Source organism: Ananas comosus, linkage group 14 (genome assembly GCF_001540865.1).
Source record: "Ananas comosus cultivar F153 linkage group 14, ASM154086v1, whole genome shotgun sequence".
Classification (NCBI taxonomy): domain Eukaryota; kingdom Viridiplantae; phylum Streptophyta; class Magnoliopsida; order Poales; family Bromeliaceae; genus Ananas; species Ananas comosus.
The window spans coordinates 8,499,844-8,518,891 of NC_033634.1; the positions used below are offsets into that span (position 1 = coordinate 8,499,844).

Below are 19,048 nucleotides of genomic sequence, written 5' to 3' on the forward strand. Positions count from 1 at the left end.
TGTTTTCGCTTCCATTTCAACACGGGTCACTCTAGACTTATAATTTATGTCTATAAGTCCAATAAAAATAGTATCCCACACTATTTTTATTTATTTCCACTTTTACATTTAAAATCCGGTACCTTACATCCTCCCCTCCTTAAAAGGAGTTTCGTCCTCGAAACTCAAATCTCATCTCAATTCGAGTTTTCGAGCATCTGAAGGTAACAATGCACTTTTGCACTCCGGAGTGGCCTTTTTCTTATCGGAACTATCCAAAGGCCCACTACAGAGGATATGAGACCAAATTCACTCACATTTGCTAAGCACAACACCAAAAGTGCATTACGGTTCCGCAAGTCTTGGTGGCAGCGTAAGTCGACACTCGACAACTCTACACGCTCCAACACTACTTGCGACCGAATCTAGGGAATATACTTCGATTCGATCACTGGCATTGCCTAGAAGCAATATCATTGGTGCATCGACCCATCGCAAGTGCCACTATCACAATCGAATTTGCTTTACTACGAGATGGCACCCTTCGGCACATCTCCAATGTTAATCCTCCAGAGAGCATATTCTCAGATCTCGTGTGGCAATCCAATATCCAAGTGTCTCCAAGAGACCACTTTACTTTCTCTTTCCATTGCCGCGGCTGATATCAATTCGTTCCTGCAATGAATTCACATGAACACTTTGTTCGCGAATCCGAGCCAAACTCCTCGACAGAGTCACCGGCCAAACCGCTCACCTTGGCTTTCCATGGGTGGACCAAAGGTCACCAACCATACGTAGATCTGCCGCCCAAACCTATCTCAACACGTAGCGTCTCTCGCTCGCAAGCGTGGACCCAATCAACACTACTGGGCGAAATTCTCACTTGGGAATTCGCACACACTCCGACTAGGAGCAACTATGACCCCAAACCACGTCAGGTCCTCGGGTTGGGTTACTGCACACTCGGTGTGTCATCGATCTCGTAATCCACACGTGGCATTCCACGCTCCCGGGTCTATGCTCGGACTACCACCCTGACCAAAACTCTGCCCTACCCGTAGGTACCGGGCCGCTGCCACTCGCAGCCGACTGTGCCTACCCAATGGGCCCAGGCTTCACAGTCCACAAATGGTCCAGGCACGGGTCGTCCCCAAGCACTACCCGCCGTCGTCATCCTACACGACATGTTCTACCGAGTCAGACGTACCACTATCGTCTCCTAAGCACCTAGTGCGAGCCATCAGCCCCACGAGTGACCCATGGCCTGCTTCACACTTAGCAATGCTACAGTGCTACTGCCATCTCACTCCTCCGGCTGAATAAAATCCGCACTCCACGAGTATTTACACTCGAGCGCTCTACGCCTCTACAGCGTTCCACACGAAATCTAGCATTAGGCAATCTTGCCTATGCACACCGGCCGCACAAGCACAGCCGCCTACCTCACCTTAAGGTACTACTAGGCCCATGTGCTCAAACTTGGCCACTAATCGACCGTCCTCTCAACAATGACTCTACCTTCATCGTCCAATCTACCGGAACAATATCCGAAATTTTCGGATTACTCGGGTGCCTACAAATATCATGGCTCAACTCTCGCAATCTACTGAGCATGTTGCCTTGAGAGTCGCCTCACCATTTCAGCTACACCACGAGTCTCATTTCTCGTCCATAGGCCACTACTAGCAATTTGCTAGTGACGTCTAGCTTTCTACCTGCTCCAGCAGACGCTATACTCTCTCACACAAGCATGCCCGGGTACCCTCACCTACCCGTCCACTGGTCCCTACTATACTAATGCATAAATAGTAGCAACTGACCATGAAAATGCATGCAATGCACCAATTTAACATCATGCAGAAACACACATTTGCTGCAACTAAACCATACTTGCCATGGCATCTTCGACAGCAGCATGTTCCTCGACTTGAGCGGCAAACACCTGGTCACTCGGAGTCGACTGGGCCACCTCAGGCTGACGAGGTGCCATCGCGTGTCCAGCTAAAGCAACAGTAGGTGGGGCTCCTCCATAATGGCCCGAAATCGCCAAAGACGATGCAACAGACGGGACAGGCGAGGTCCTCCTTGGACAGTGGCGGCTAATGTGCCCCGCCTGACCACACGTGAAGCATCTTCCCTCTTTTTGCTTGCAATGGTTCGGGTCATGTTTACCTCCGCAAATGACGCACTTCCGAGTCCCACAACTCTGGGACCGTGCTCGCGGATACTTCGGAGGCTTCTTAGACCATGACTGACCTCTCGAGCCATCAGAAGCTCGCTTCTTACCGCCGTCCCTCTTGGACGCCTCTCGCTCCTCGCGGACGTGGGCATTACTATGCTCCGCCCGCAACGCTCGATCAAGCACTTCCGCAAATGTAGTGAGCTTCAGAATGTAAACCGCTCTATATATATCCGGTCGGAGCCCTCTCACGAACCAGTTGGCCCGATCTCTATCGTCTCGCACCACGTCGGGGACGCAGTCAATAATACGTGAGAACTCCTGCTCGTACTCTTCGACCGAGCGGTTTCTTTGCTCTAACTTTCGGAATTTATCCTGGAGCTTCCTTTTCTCACTATCGGGGAAAAAGTTGACATATAACAAGCTCCGAAACCCTTTCCATATCAACGGCGGAAGGTCGGGAGACCGATCTCGCTTGATCCGCTTCCACCACACCTTCGCCGCCCGCTCCAAGCAATGAGTGGCGAGGGGAACTTTATCATTCTCTAATATATAGAGATCTTCGAAAAGAGTCTCCATCGAGTCCACCCACGACTCGACCATCCAAGGCTCAACCTTCTCCCCGTTGAACATCGGTGGACTAAACTTCCGAAATTTCATAAGAGCCGCAAGCGCGCGGTCCCTCTCCGCTTCCGTAGCTACCTCTTCGGGATTTGAAGTCCCCGAACCGGTAGCCACCATCGTCAGTGCGGATTGCGCCGCAACCGGCACAGCTGCCGTGGCCACACCCTTTGTCACGACGGGCACGACCACCGAAGGCGCGGGCCGCTCAACATTCGCTTGAGCCGACGCCAGCTGCGCTACCAACTGTTGTAGCCTCGCAATCTGGTCCTCTTGGCGCTGCATCGCGCCGACCATCGAAGCGATCTGCGCTCGCAATTCCCGCACTTCTTCAGATCCCGACTGCTCGGGCACCTCGGGAGGTGGTGCCAGAGTGGATCTAGTCACGGGGCGTCTCTTTGGTGCCATAGCACCTGAAACGCAACAACTTGGTTAATCACCTTAACCCGTTAATCTCGTCGCAACTACTAGACAACGTGACTCAACTCCGCCATAAGCGGCAGTACACTATTGTATTAGTCCTAACTCTTAGCGTCGTGTTGTCGGCCGCCAACACAAACTCCTCGAGCTCGGAACTAACACCGCTCGGATCTATCTCTAGTCACACTAGAGATCTATACTCGATCCGACCCAATCGGATTCTTCCTCAACCGATATAGGTTTACGTTTCTCTCACGTACTTATCACCTTAGGGTTGCCAACCTAGGTCTCCTAGGTCCATCCTAGACTCTCTCTTTACTTGCTCTTAATCGCTCTGATACCATAACTGTCACGCCCCGCCCCGAATCCACTACCAATTTGGCACGGTTCGGGCACATCAGACGGACCGCCGAACGGACAGTACCTCTCCTGTCCGCCCAAGGCCAAGCAACCAGATCATGTACAATTAAGCACCCAGGAATTTGCTTAAATAACATACATGATCAAATACGATGCACACAAGTGCAATACATCTAAGAGCAAGAACCACAAGTGATATACAAGTGTATAAAGAGAGATAGTCTAACTATCACAATCATTCAACATTTACATTATTTGAATATATTATATTTTCATCTTCCAAAATGTAAGTACATGTTTTCTTCAAAATACAAGTAGCTCTCTGATATCTATCCAAAATATCAACTAGTACACGAGGGTACTCTAATGCATAAGGAAAAGCTACTAACTAGGCTCACTTAGGGCGCTATGCCCTTGCCGCGGTCCTCGCTCGGCTCGCCTCTATGTGTACCTGTACCCCAAAACCACACGGGGTGAGAACTATATAAATATAGTTCCCAGTGGGTTCGGCCGCCGACGCCGCCGGTTTTCCCACTAGGTCTAAGCTGGCACAGATAGAGAGATAGATAGATAGATAAAAGTAAACTGCGACTACTCTATCATGCCATCAACGATGATAATGCATGCAACAACTACTATCATGCGAGAATCATGTCATGAGTATAGAAAAGTACATAGTAATGCAATCTACAACATACACTATGTCTACTCGAGGTAATGCATGAACATAGCAATGATATTCTACTAATCATGATACTATGCTTCAACAATAATGGAAATGAGCTACTACATAGTGATGTATCTACAACATGCTACTATGTCTCAATGTCAACTCAAGGTATGAATGCAAATCTGCTATGCCATTCATATTCTTTACCCAATCTGCTTGGAAATGAGCTACTACATAGTGATGTATCTGCACATGCTACTATGCCTCAATAATCCAAATGAACGAGCTACACAGTGCGTCGTGCAACTATGCCTCGGTAGTATCCAATCTCATGGCCAACCCGAAGGTTGCCACCCCGGGGTCAACCCCGACTCACTCTCAATCTCATAGGTGAGGAGAAACTGCACTCGCACACCGAGACCGTCTGCGGGACAACTACGTCTGCCCCTAGTGAAGTACTCCGGAGACTCGTGCCTCGGTGGAGCGACCACCGACAAGCAAAAACAGACTAGTGAGTATGATCCAATCCTCACAAGAGGATACCCTATCTACAAGGGTCAACGTGCCTCTGCTGCACAATGTACAATGCATCCTAGATGCCGGGATCTCTACTATCCCTAAGTACATGTCGAGTTTACTACACTAGACTCAATGCCACTCGTTTAGTCATTGTAGTAAATGTCTCAATTATTCTACATGTTATTTGTTCATGTCATAGTGTCTCTCCTACACTAGTTCAATGCCACTCTACTAGGCTATGTCCAAATTCATCACTTTTGCCACTATAGGATTCTTTGTCTCAAGACCCAATCCTCATGCCTCCCTAGTCCAAGTGTTAGGTCCATACCGCTACACTACTAAGTAAGCATGCAAGGAATGGAAATATACTTTACTAATCCTATAATGCTCAATCAATATATGATGAATAAAATTAACTTAGGCATAAAAGGAAACCCGGATGTTTCGGGATGACACCCCCCACCTTTTACCGCTATCACGAGGCTAGGTTCTCAATTGCACGTTCCCTAGTCGCCGCTTTACTCTTCGGTCGCACCTGCTCGACGAATCGACGAACCGACGCTTCACACGCGTTTAGGCACCTCAAACACAAGCTTTTCCTCAAACCAAGTAATGAAGAGGATGAAGACTTCACCTCCAAGCAACCTTTTTCTTCTCCAAATGCACCTCCAATTCCTCTCTTTGGTGGAGAAATTGTTAGAGAGAGAGAGATATTTCTCTTTGGTTGCAAGTGTGAGGGAGAAAGAAAGAAAATGCTCAAGTCCCCTATATATATATATAGGAAACTTGGCCTCCAAGTTTCATAGGAAACTTGGTCTCCAAGTGTCATAGGAAACTTAGCCTCCAAGTTTCATAGGAAACTTGGCCTCCAAGTTATCTAGGAAACTTGGCCTCCAAGTTATCCAAGAACACTATTCACATTCAGTTTAGCAGCACGGTACAGATATTTTTCGTCTGCCCTGTCTCTCACAGAAAATTCTAAATCTTCTGTTTTCGCTTCCATTTCAACACGGGTCACTCTAGACTTATAATTTATGTCTATAAGTCCAATAAAAATAGTATCCCACACTATTTTTATTTATTTCCACTTTTACATTTAAAATCAGGTACCTTACATGTACATTATTTTCTATAACAACTGCAGATCTATCCGGACCTTTATTGATATACTTGAATAAATATTTAATAAGCCTCGATTTATTACACCATTCAACGTTAATATGAGCTTGATATTTGATAACCAATCGTAAATTGTGAGGGACAACAAATCTATTATCAAGTTCAATACCAGCTTTCAACGCATGAAGATGCGTTTTTCTTCTTCTATAAATAGGAAATCCATCTTCAGTTATAACAGTTTCAGTTTTATATTCTTTCGGATAATATTTTGAGCATCGACCTTTTACCATACATGGTGCTCCCGGTTTAGCCAATCCACATGGGCCATGTATCATAAATTTTGCAACAGATGCATATCCAATTGGGTCATTAATCTGATCAGGTATTTCAGCAGAAATAATTGAATTTATCTCTGAAGTTGTCAAATATTTATGATCCGTATGTAACCATATTAACATATGAACATGAGGAAGACCCCGCTTTTGGAATTCGACGGTATACAATTCTGCGGCCAAATTATAGAAAGAAAAGTAAAGTCAACAGGTGGAATGTAATGAGAAACTTATAAAAGTAAGGACAATATATATTAGCTTTTGGAATTCGACGGCATACAATTCTGCAGCCAAATCATGGAAAGAAAAGTGAAGACAAAAAGTGGAATGCTGACATACCGGCGATTGATTTGCCAAAATATTGTTTTTTTTTAATATCCTCCATTAACGCTTCCAATTTTAATTTAAATACTCTGCTAACAATATCAGGTCTATCTTCAGCTTTTTGGCCATTAATAAACTGCAAAGCGTCTCGAATTTCAGGCCATTGTGCATTACAGGTAAATGTAATGAATAAATCAGGAGGCCCAAATTGTCTGCAGATAGCGATGGCATCTTGATAATTTTGTATCATGTAGCGAGGACCGGCAGTAAAACTTGATGGTAATATAATCCGTTTGCCAATTGCATCACCATCTATATCCCCTTCAACAACAGCATCTCTAATACCTTTATATATCTCAGACCTCAAATTTGTTTGATTTCTCCTGATGTATTGCAACCTTTCTTCTTCAACACAGGAGAAAGCATCAACAATATATTGCTGAAAAAGTTTGCCTCCACTGATTAAAGTCTTTCCTTCCTCTAATCTATTGTGCATCCTATAGGCATAAAACTCACGCATTGTAATATATTGCCTAGAGTTCGTTTTTCTGCGAGATGTTTGCCTACACTGTATGCCAAGTCTAAAACCATCTTCACCATAGGGAAATAAAATGGGATATTGCATCGCCATGAAAGAAGGATGCAAATCACTAATACGTTTTAAGCCTTCTGTTTTATGATCGACAATAATATCACGATGCCGATCCACACTACCCAAATCGCCAACAATCAGACCAGCAATTTCAGCGCATGAAGGACGATTATATTGTTGTAAGACTTCTCCACGTGAACCAATTATTCGCAATCTCATGGGCATGAAATCATCCTGTACAAAACGATCTCTTGCCATCCTAAAGGCTTTAACAATTTCATTTTCACAATCAAACATTTGTATCAAATCTGCTACAATATTTCTGTCAATATTCTGCAAATTACCATCTGTGCCGAATGCATTCATCCTATTGGCGACCTCATTCTCAGTATCGTAAATATAAAGTTGTGCAAATTTGGGCCGATGTCCATCACTTGGGAGAAGAGAACCAATTATATGATGATTTTGGCCATTAATTCTAAAGACATATGGACCTGGGCTCTTATTAATTCCTGTATCAACTTTTGCACCTATTGAGGTAAATGCGAACATAGAATTGTATAGTCTAATATTGTCTCTAAATTTGCGACCTTCCCTTCCACCTTGGTAATCCAATAAAGTTTCTAAAATATGCGGTGTTTCGCGTAACAATGGTAGGTATATTCGGCCTTCTTGACAACACAACGAAAATCTTGGTATATGTTCATTTCGAGATTTATAAATTCTTTCATTATACCACAGTAACGCACCACAGAATTGACATTCATATTCCGGTAACCCAAGATGCAATTGGTTAGCAGGATCCAGTGAAATAGTAGAAGGCCCTGATGCAACTCCAGAATTGATAACATCAATGGTTCTATTTGTTCGATGTTCAAGTTCAACAGTCTGAATTATTTCCTTATTTCTACGCTGGTTAAGAATAACTTTTCGACGCTTTCTATTTTCTCGGGCAATGAATGCAACATCCATCTAAGTGTGACAAAGAACTATCATTTAGTGAAGAATGCAAAGAGTAAAATTAAATCCGCGTAAAGAGCAAAGAGTAAAATTAAATATGTGTAAAGAAAAAGGCAATTTAACAACCATGAAGAGAAGTAAAAAATTTGCATGTATAACTTATAAAAATTTATACGCATGGTAAAAAAGCGGGAACAAAGGAAATAAATTATAACAATATAGATTTTGATGTAAACTAAAGCACAGAGCAAATAAAACGTAAAATAAATTTGCTTTGAGAACCTATGAACAACAAATAAACGTAATAAATAGATAGCTCTTGTTTCCATAAATGCATAGTACTTAGAGAATTACAAACATTCTCATTCGAAGTAATCAACTAAAGTTGGTTAGACGTAGGGATAGAAAAGTAAAGGGTAGAAGAAGATAATAAATAAGTGCTAACAAAGGTAACAAAATCATTTTGCAGTAAACATTATAGAAATATTCTGTAGATATCAAGCGTAGGCTATAGGCTATTCCAGGTTCCTGGAATTTGAATTTAAGCTGCGATTTTAGGTACACACTTTAGAGACAATAGAATGAAGCAAATAAGACCCAAATTATTATATGGAGTAGCATAGGATACTCCGTATAACACATTTCTAATTAACCAGTCACTTTATCTTTATCTACAATTTTCACATTTAAACTTATGCTGAAAGGATTGACCGCAAAAGACTGTTTCCGAAAAAAGAACTACCAGACAATTGTACAATTTATAAGTGACAGAATAGAAATTATTTGTGCCTTATGTAAATATAAAATATACTACTTACCAAAATATAAAACTTAACTATACAAACATTCAGGCAACAAAATCATTTTCCGGTGAAAGTTATGAAAATATTATGTAGATATCAAGTGTTCAAATGACATAGAACAAATTTTTATTTAAACTTATGACGCAAGGATTGATTGCAAAAACTTGTTATGGTAAAAGAACTACTCGAGAGAAAATACTTAGAGAGAAAAAGGATTGTTATATTCTAAATATTGAAATCCTAAATCTTGATTTTAAGATTTGTTTAGGGTTCATATTCATTTTTTTTAATCAATGCACATAATCTTTAAACTTACACTGAAAGAATTGGTTGGTAAAACTTGTCATGGAAAAAGGGGTAATTGAGAATCGAACAGTTTATAGCCGGCATTGTAGAAATTATTAGTGTCTTATGTAAATATAAAATATACCAAAAAATAAAAACTATCTATACAGATATTAAGGTGACAACATCATTCTGAGGAAAAAACAATAAATATTACGTAGATGCCAACTGTACTAATAATATAAAATAAAATTTAGCAAAGTGTCAGGTCTGTAGAGGCCATAACCCCCAATTTTTTCATTTTCTTGTCCCTGTAGGCTATTTCAAAATCCTAAAATATTAATTTTAGCTTTTGATTTCAGGTTTGCAGTTAAGAATCGAACAGCTTAGAAAATAGTAAGAAAATATAGAAGTTGAAATTTTTGTGGGCGCAGTTAGATCAACACTGCAAGGATTCATGCTGAAAGGATTGATCGATAGAGCTTATTATGAAAAAAGGCTGCTAGAGAATCATCAAGTTTATAACAACACAGCAGCCCTACGCAAATTTATGACTGCATTATGTGAATATAAATTATAAAATATACCAATAACCAAAATATAGAACGTATCCATTTAGATATTAACTATAAAGACAGGAACGTTTTAAATGTCGATGCACGCAACAAAATTATTTTGTCGTAAAAAATATGAAAGTGTTATGTAGAACTTAAGGCCTTGTAACTAACCTAAATAATTTCTCAAAACTTTTCATTAGTCTAAATAAAATTTCTGGCAATACGGGTGGTAGGTAATGTGAGGAAATGCTAGGCAATACGGAGAAGGAATGAGGAAGGAGGCTGATGTAATTTTGTATGCGTATTTTGCTTCTCTACGATTTTACCGCCTGTTGCGGGGATATGCTACGCTATGCGCGAAGCTGCTAGGCAACGCGGAGCAGGAATGTAGAAGCAGGCTGATGCAATTTTTTATGCATATTTTGCTCCTCTATGTTTTTACCATCGGCTCATTACTCAATTTCTTTTAGAATTTGTTACTTCGCAATCTTTATTTAAGTTGAATTGTGAGGGGGGGGGGGAAGAGTTACAACCTAAGAGGCCTAATAAAAAACGGATATTTTTTTAGCACCGTAATGTTAAAAAATTTCTAGTCTATAATAAAATATATGTAGGCATAGAACTTTGTAAATATAAAACATACTAATTCTACAAATATTGAATCTATTATACAATAAAGTGTTTGCATCACAATCATGCATTGTAAATTTAATTAATCACGATAATGTATAACATTTATTCAACAGTTTTCAAAAAAAATGTTTTGCGAGAAGGGTTTTATAGAGCAACCTCTTAACATCGCGCAGCAGTAATCCTGGCGGTCCAGTGTGTGTTCGGGTTGTCAGGGTGTGAATTGCGGGCTTATCGGGATAAGAACAATTTTTATTAACTGACCTCAAAGCACACACAAACATTCGTTATAGTTATTTTCTGGAAAGATGCTCATGATGATCACACAGTGAAGATTACAATTTTGATTTGGCCTTGCCTTCAATAACTCTTTGGCAAAGAAGTGAATTGAATATTCACCAAAGAATAGTTGAAGAAAAGTGGAAACCAAAGGTGTAATGTTCGCCGTGTGATCAACATGATCGCATTTCTAGAAAATATCTATAACGAATGTTTGTGTGTGTTTTGAGGTCAATTAAAAAAAATTGTTCTTATCCCGATAAGCCCGCAATTCACACCCTGACAACCAGAACACACACTGGACCGCCGGGATTACTGCTGCGCGATGTTAAGAGGTTGCTCTATAAAACCCTGCTCGCAAAACATTTTTTTGAAAAACTGTTGAATAAATGTTAAACATTATCGTGATTAATTAAATTTACAATGCATGATTGTGCTGCAAACACTTTATTGTATAATAGATTAAATATTTCTAGGATTAGTATTTTATATTTACAGAGTTCATTCGTTATCCCCAAAACAAAATGATATTTTCACCGGGTTATTCTCCAAAGCACCATTTTGTAGGAAAAGAAATAGAAGATATATCAGTAGATTCATGCAAGGGGCAATTCCAATATCTTTCTTTAATGCTTAGCTACAACCAACAGTATAAATAATCGAGCCATGGGAATTTGAACAGGGAAAAAAATTGTTGACAAATTCAACATCTGCACGAAAAATAGAAGAGTCGATAATCAGAGCAAAGAAGTTGAATAATAAACTGCAGACTAAAGCAGGATATGGAAACCAATCAAATAGCATAGAAATAATGCAGCCGGAAACAAACTACTTTGGAATGTAAAGTATAGACAAAATTCAAGAGCAAGGCATAAGAGCTGCAGATAAATTTCAAGAAAGTAAATGGACTAACATGCAGGGGCATTCAAGAGGAAAGTGTGCTAGAAATAAAACGCGTAATTAAAATCTACACCTCTTGGAGCCACCAATAATCAGAATTTGTGATAAATACCAAGACTCGAATGAGCAGCAGCAGACAGGCTGGGACCCTGCAAACAAAAAAAGCTGGAAATTTAAACAGATAATCAATGTTTGCAATCTTTGAAATACAATTCTGCATTGGAAATTTTAAGCTTTCAAGTCTTAACCTTGTAATATTTGAATTCTGAATTCTAAAATGGTGTCGATGCAAAACAATATCCAAAACCCCAAATACAGAATTCACAATTTTAAACTCTAATTTCTCCATATGCAATTTTAACCTTTAAGAATGCAGAATTCCAAATTCTGGGACATCACCGTCGCAACTTAGATTGCTGAATTTGAATCTTTCATATGCACCAAATACCCTAATGCAAATCAGGCCATAATTTCCAAATTCAATCTTCTATACGGACCAAGCACTTTAGTGTGATTCTGAATTATACTTTTTAATTTATGAAATTAGAATTCAGCTAGAGAATTTAGAATTCAGCTAGAGAATTGAGAATCCAAGTAGGCAATCCGGAATTCTGCGAAGAATAGAAAGGAAACAAAAAATTCTTTGCTCAGATTCTCCATGAAATCGAACATCATTAGTCTGACGTTGAAGCCTCATTAGTTATTATGGTTGGTTGCATAAGTAACTGCAAGTATTCCAGCACAAATAAGAGGAACTGGTTGCCTATAGAATAGGCCATCCAAAGTATCCCATCAACAGCGGAGGAGGGTTGCGCCCCTCTCAATTAGCGCATTATTTGATATTCAAGGAGGGGATCATCATAACATGGGAATTCAGAATTAAACTTTGCAATTTGCAATTCTATGGAGAATATAAGGAAAATAAAGATCCTTTGTCCAGAGTTTGTATTCTGCATTCAGACTCCAGATTTCAGAACCTGGAAAGCAAACTCATATATATTGTTTCATATAAACAGGAAGCTGGTGCAAAATTAAGAAGCCCTTTTTCTTTACCTACTCTTATTCTGATAGTACAATTCAGATTCTAGAGACTTGAATTAGGAACACAGGCCCCTGCTAGGCAATTGGAAATTCAGCTGGCCAATACAGAGAAGGTAGTTCTATGGAATTCTCAGCCAGCAGAATTCAGCAAGATAATTTAGGATTCAGTAAGCCAACTCAGACTCCAAATACATGCAGCATACAGTCAAGGAAAAAGACCGGTACTTCGCATGTTATAAAATCTCAGCAAGATAATTTAGAATTCAATTAGACAACTTAGATTCGAAATAAATGCAGCAAACAGTGTGGGTGAAAGAGCGGAACTTTACACGTTATACAATTTCGAGTAAGAATTAAAGTGCAATGCTGACAGCCGAAAGAAAAGCATGGCAATTCTCAGAGAAAAATGTATGTTAACTTGAAGAATTCAGCAAGATAATTTAGGATTCAGTTTGCCAACTTAGACTCCAAATACATGTACCATACAGTCAGGGTAAAGAATTCAATTAGACAACTTAGATTCCAAATAAATGCAGCACACAGTGAGGGGAAAGATCGAAACTTCACATGTTATACAATTTCGAGTATGAATTATACTGCAATGCTGACAGTCGAAAGAAAAACATGAAAATTCTCAGAGGGAAATGTATGTTAACTGGCAAGAAAACCCGCATACATACTGAAAGCATTTTGAGCACAAATCAAAGTGGTTGGTCGCCTATAGAATAGGCCATCAAAAAATACCACCATTGCTTACCAAGAAGGTAGAATCTTTTCTCAAGCTTGTGAATCTACAATTCACCTATGCAATCCCAAATCGCATGAAGAATATAAGGGAAACAAACATACATTATGTACAATGCATATTCAGTGTCCAGGGTAACCGCCTGTAGAATTTAGCATGGAAAGCCATGCGCACTGTTCCTCATAAAAGGCTGTTGATTCAGGAACCGGAATTCATTCACCTAGATAAGCAGGAATTCAGCTAGGAACTTCAGAATTCCATGAAGAATATAGGGAAATTAACTACACTGGTCTAGCCGAATTCTAGATTACCTACTTGAATTCTGAAACTGGAATTTAGGATTTAGAATCCTGTTTTGTACTGAGAGGTCTCAACTGCATCTTGCGTTTAAACCGCGGCATGTACTTTTCATTATACTCATATTTCCTTGGGAGTTATTGAGATATACCATGTATCTTTAGTCTAAAATATGCCACGAATTCTAAAACATGTGAACTGAAAGATGGTTCAAAAGAGGCAGCATAGAAGAACTGCAAGAAAAAGAAAGGAATATAGGACATAAACCATTGGAGAAGCTGGTTATCATTACGAATTCAAGCCTTTAACACACAGGAAATATCTGGATGTAAAACAAATCAAAATTCTGAATTCTAAACTTTTAGATGCACCAAATACCATGTTTTTCTTTAAGGCCAGTTTTCGATTGAATATAAAGACAGCTAATGCACTGAGGGGAAAGGGCCAGGCAGCGGTTGCACACGGAAGGTGGCTGCGAAACAACAACATCATTTAGCTTGTACTACTCCTAATTGCGAAAAGAGTGCAAGAAACATTAGGAAGTACAAAGAGGCTAGAGCTAAAGAAAAATGCAAAAAATAACTGTAAAAATTTAAATTAAAGCAGGCAAAGAGGAGTGAAACGGGACTGAGCTAAAAGGACTATATAATGATGCCAACATATGTGAGACAAACAGGGGAACAAAGTAATCACCGGTCCATTATGTTCAGATCACCTAGTGTAGTTCGCGGGGGATGCAAAAGCTAAGAACTAAACACAATAAATTAGAAGTAACGACAAACATGTTAGAAAGCTTTCGAGGGCAAAAAATGCAGGGAACTTAGCTGAGTCGACCCTACCAAGGACTGACCAGATATTAAGAACAAACTGCACAACAGGGTATATGGCAAGTATAAATTCGAATATTACGAACAAACTGCGGCAATTTTTTGTAGGATACTTGCAAATGAAGCACAAAACTAAGAGATTTCCTTTAGTTAAGTTAAACACAGAATAAACAAATAGAATGAAACATCAAGGTATTATTACAGAAATGCAAAGAAAGCATTGCCAACTAATTTTGGTCATAGTTATTGCAAATCCGGAAAAAATTTCCTCCTCAATATACTTCCGAAGCATGAGTGCGACCACTAAACATGAAATGAGTGCAAAACCGTATTTACATACACCCGCATTATTTACCCTGTACAATTCCTAACATGAATCAAACACAGTAAACCGACGAAAAACAAAAGAACTATGGTACTCATGATGTACAACCGAAGAATACGAATAAGAAAGTAAAAGATGCAGGCTGGTCTGGAGAATACTTGCAAATTAAGCATAAAGAGCAGCGGCAAAAAGAAATGGATAATTAGTGATTCCAAAAGATTTTGAAAAAGTCGGCTGAGCTCAGATAGTTAGAACATCTTCAGTCTGTTCATCACACAGTCAATAGACTTTTCTTTTCTTTTAGCTAACAATCGTCGCAAGTTTTGCTCTAAGGCCATCAAGCTTGTGTTTTTTAAAATTCCGGAGTGTCATATATGTGATGCACATTTTTTAGCCAACAATCGTTGCAAGTGTTGCCCGAAGGCCATCAAGCTTGCCCATTTTTTAATTCCGTATCACCATAGGCCTGGGCTTTCTTTAATTCCGTATAACAATTGCCAAAGAAACAATTTTGCATCATCACATATCACATATTGGATATAATTTTTTTAACCAACAATTGTCGCAAGTGTTGGCCCAAGCCCATCAAGCTTAGCCTTTTGTCAATTCTGTATCATCATTGCTCAGCAAATCATTTGAGGTCACAAAGAATCCACTTTTTTTTAATGCAGCTGCTTTCACAATATTTTAATTAACATTCGCCGAACTTGAGTGCTTATTGAGTTTTGCTAATAAGGTGAACTAATTTATCTGAAGTCCAGCAACCAAAACAAACATAACTAAGGCAGCAAGATTTCACATCATTATTTTGCACTTCCACTCAACTAAGGTTCCCGACTTTCACCTTCACTTAAGAATAATTTCTCAAAAGGAAAAAGAGAAAACACATGTCGACAATTTAGGGAAAAGAGAAAACACATGTCGACAATTTTTCAAAAGGAAAAAGAGAAAACACATGTCAACTAATTTATCTTAGTTTTTAATATTAAGAGGACAACAAAATATATATATTTCCCTCATCCTAACCTTTTTTTTTCCTCACGGAAAAAACTGCTGCAGTTCAAATCATAAGCCGAATTTAGAACCAAGCTACACGAAACAAATAAGTAACATTTTATGCCCATCAAATACCTTCATTTAATTCAGATCAGTATCCTCCTATAATTCATCCAGGCAACCACAGCTAAGTAATGTAGAATTCAGCTAGAGAATTGAGAATTCAAGTAGGCAATCTGGAATTCCACGAAGAATAGAAAGGCAACAAATATTCTTTGCTCAGATTCTCCACGAAATCGAACATCATCAGTTTGAAACTGAAGTCTCATTAGTTAGTAGTGCTAGTTGCATAAGGCACAAATAAGAAGAACTGGTTGCCTATAGAATAGGCCATCGAAAGTACCCCATCAGCAAGGAAGGAGGGTTGCGCCCCTCTCGATTACCGCAATTATTTGATATTCAAGGAGAAGATCAGCATAGCATGGGAATTCAGGATTAAGCTATGCAATTTGGAATTCTATGAAGAATATAAGGAAAATAAAGATCCTTTGTCCAGAGTTTGTATTCTGAATTCAGAACCCAGATTTCAGACCGAACCTTCCCAACATGAAGCGATTCAATGCACATGGAAAGTATGCAAGACTTGATAGAGAAAATATCTATTTACTATGCAATTTTAGAAAACTGAGGTAATTGATACCAGTGAAATTAATCAAAATCCTACACAAAAATCTTAAGAGGGGAAAAAAGATAGAAAACAAATCCAGTGAGGATAATTTTTTTTAACTAAACAGCTGAAGAAGTCATACAAAACGTTAAAAAAACTCAACCTGATAACCAGAAATAAAATTGTCCATTAAGGATACAGGAAGACCAAAGAATTAGAAGGACATTTGCATCAGTGTGTATGCAAAACCTGAAGCTTTTGCAACTAACAAATAATCACAAATAGCGCTAAATACGGATTGTGAATTGTACATTTTTAACCTCTCACCTTTTAAGCCTTGAATTGTCAAATCTGAAAGGCTGCTGATGTAAGCCACAATGATTTGGTCATTTTTCCTTTCTCACCTTTTAAGCCTTGAATTGTCAAATTTGAAAGCTTGCGGATGTAAGGCACATTCCAGAATTCGGAATCCAGAATTCGAATTTCTAATCCACAATTTTTTATGTGTAATTCTAACATGTGAGAAGCTAGAGAAATGAATCCTAGAATACTGCTGTGAGAATTCAGCATCCTGAATTCGCACCTTGCGTATAGGGCAAAAAACTTGGTGCGATTCAAACAACATATCCAGGCTTGGTACTGAGCATTCAATTAGATAGGGGAGAATTCAGATAGAAAATTTAGAATTCAAGTAGACAATTAAGAATTCCATCAAGAATATAGGGACGACAAATATGCATTGCGCAGATTCTCCTAGTTATCAAATATTGTAACTTTGGAATCAAAGCCTGCTTGGTTCCTAATGTTAACCGGCAAAAAAACCGCATTCATACTGAAAGCATTCTGAGCACAAATTAAAGTGCCTGGTTGCCTATAGAATAGGCCATCATACCATCATTGCTTTCCAAAAAGGTAGGGACTTTAAATCTCATGAAGAATATAAGGGAAACAAACATACATTATGTACAATCCATTTTCAGCATTCAGGGTAACCGACTGTAGTATTCAAGGTAACTGACTGTAGAACCTAGCATGGAAACCAATACGCACTATTGCTCATAAAAGGTTGCTGATTCAGGAACCATAATTCATTCAGCTAGATAAGCAGGAATTCAGCTAGAAACCTGGGAATTCCATGAAGAATATAGGGAAATTAACTACACTGGTCCAGCTGAAATCTAGATTACCTACTTGAATTCTGGAACTGGAATTCAGGATTTAGAATTCTGTTTTGTATTCAGAGGTCTCAAATGCATCCTTAGTTTAAATTGTGGCACGTACTTTTCATTATACCTACCTTTCCTTGGGTGTTATTGGGATATACCATGTATCTTCAGTCTAAAATATACCATGTACTCTAAAGGGTTAATTTACTTCTCAAGATAAAAAGTAAGCAGCTGAACAAAAACATGTGAACTAAAAAATAGTTCAAAACAGGCAGTATAGATGTTGTCTCTACTTCTATGTGTAAGTTATTGTCCTCAGACTACTCCCCATCATCCAACATCATCAGATTGGCGCCGCACACTGCACACTCAGTATTGGGGATTTACCTACAATCGGCATGTACACCGAAAGTATTTACAGCCTAAATAAGGGGGACTGGTTGCCTAGAGCAAAAGGCCATCCAAAGTCCGCCCTTTACCGGTGAAGAAACAGATTAGTTGGTACATTATGAATCTAGCCGCACAAAACACCTCCCAGACCAGTGTGCATCACGAATAATTCATATCTAAGGGGGAGGTCATCATAGCATAGGACAAAAAGGAGTAAAGAGAAACCAAGGAAAATATAAGGCCTGCGCACACTGCACACTCAGTATTGGGGATTTACCTACAATCGGCATGTACACCGAAAGTATTTACAGCCCAAATAAGGGGAACTGGTTGCCTAGAGCAAAAGGCCATCCAAAGTCCGCCCTTTGCCGGTGAAGAAACAGATTAGTTGGTACATTATGAAGCTAGCCGCAGAAAACACCTCCCAGACCAGTGTGCATCACGAATAATTCATATGTAAGGGGGAGGTCATCATAGCATAGGACAAAAAGGAGTAAAGAGAAACCAAGGAAAATATAAGGCCTGCACTAAATGCGAGAGGATGGGCAATAAAAACCACAGATTAGACAACACTTCCAAGTAAACTATTTTAAAACGTGAGCAAGTAAGCAGATAAATTATCAGGAAATTCATCGAGAAGAGAATAAATTATCAGAGAATTCGTCCAAGGGAAAAGGGGGCAAAATCAGCATGTAAACCATAAATAAATAAAAAAATAAATAATAAATAAGTCAAATAAAAAGGGAACCCAATCAACAGTAGACAGCAGAACCAAAGTAGATAACAGATAACATAGAGAGAGAGAGGGAAATGCATGGAAATTGTATATATAAACATAGAGAGAGAGGGAAAAGCATGAAAATTGCATGCCCTAGCTGCTCCCTACCCGGCAAGCTTTTAACCCAGTTTTTATGTATTTCTGTGTTGTTCTTGCTTTTCTAGCGATCCGAGTTTGGCCCAATGGCTCTGGAGGTGAGCACAGCGATCGCTGGTCAGTGTTGATCATAGTGCTCACCTCATTTAGGATCAGCGCATTCCGAATCATCTTTTTCGACACGATTTACC

The 19,048-nt window shown here is 39.4% G+C and overlaps 1 protein-coding gene across 7 annotated transcripts in view; it reads right to left on the reverse strand.

Annotated features, from left to right (window-relative positions):
- The window catches only part of LOC109720538, a gene marked incomplete at its 5' end in the record, with an annotated part of 34,388 nt that overhangs the window by 9,807 nt on the left and 5,533 nt on the right, over window positions 1-19,048 (reverse strand). For all 7 annotated transcript variants that reach the window (XM_020247732.1, XM_020247726.1, XM_020247727.1 and 4 more), the window contains 2 exon segments: window positions 6,539-8,087; window positions 11,603-11,678. In XM_020247732.1, coding sequence (XP_020103321.1) covers window positions 6,539-8,087; window positions 11,603-11,678 — 1,625 coding nt within the window.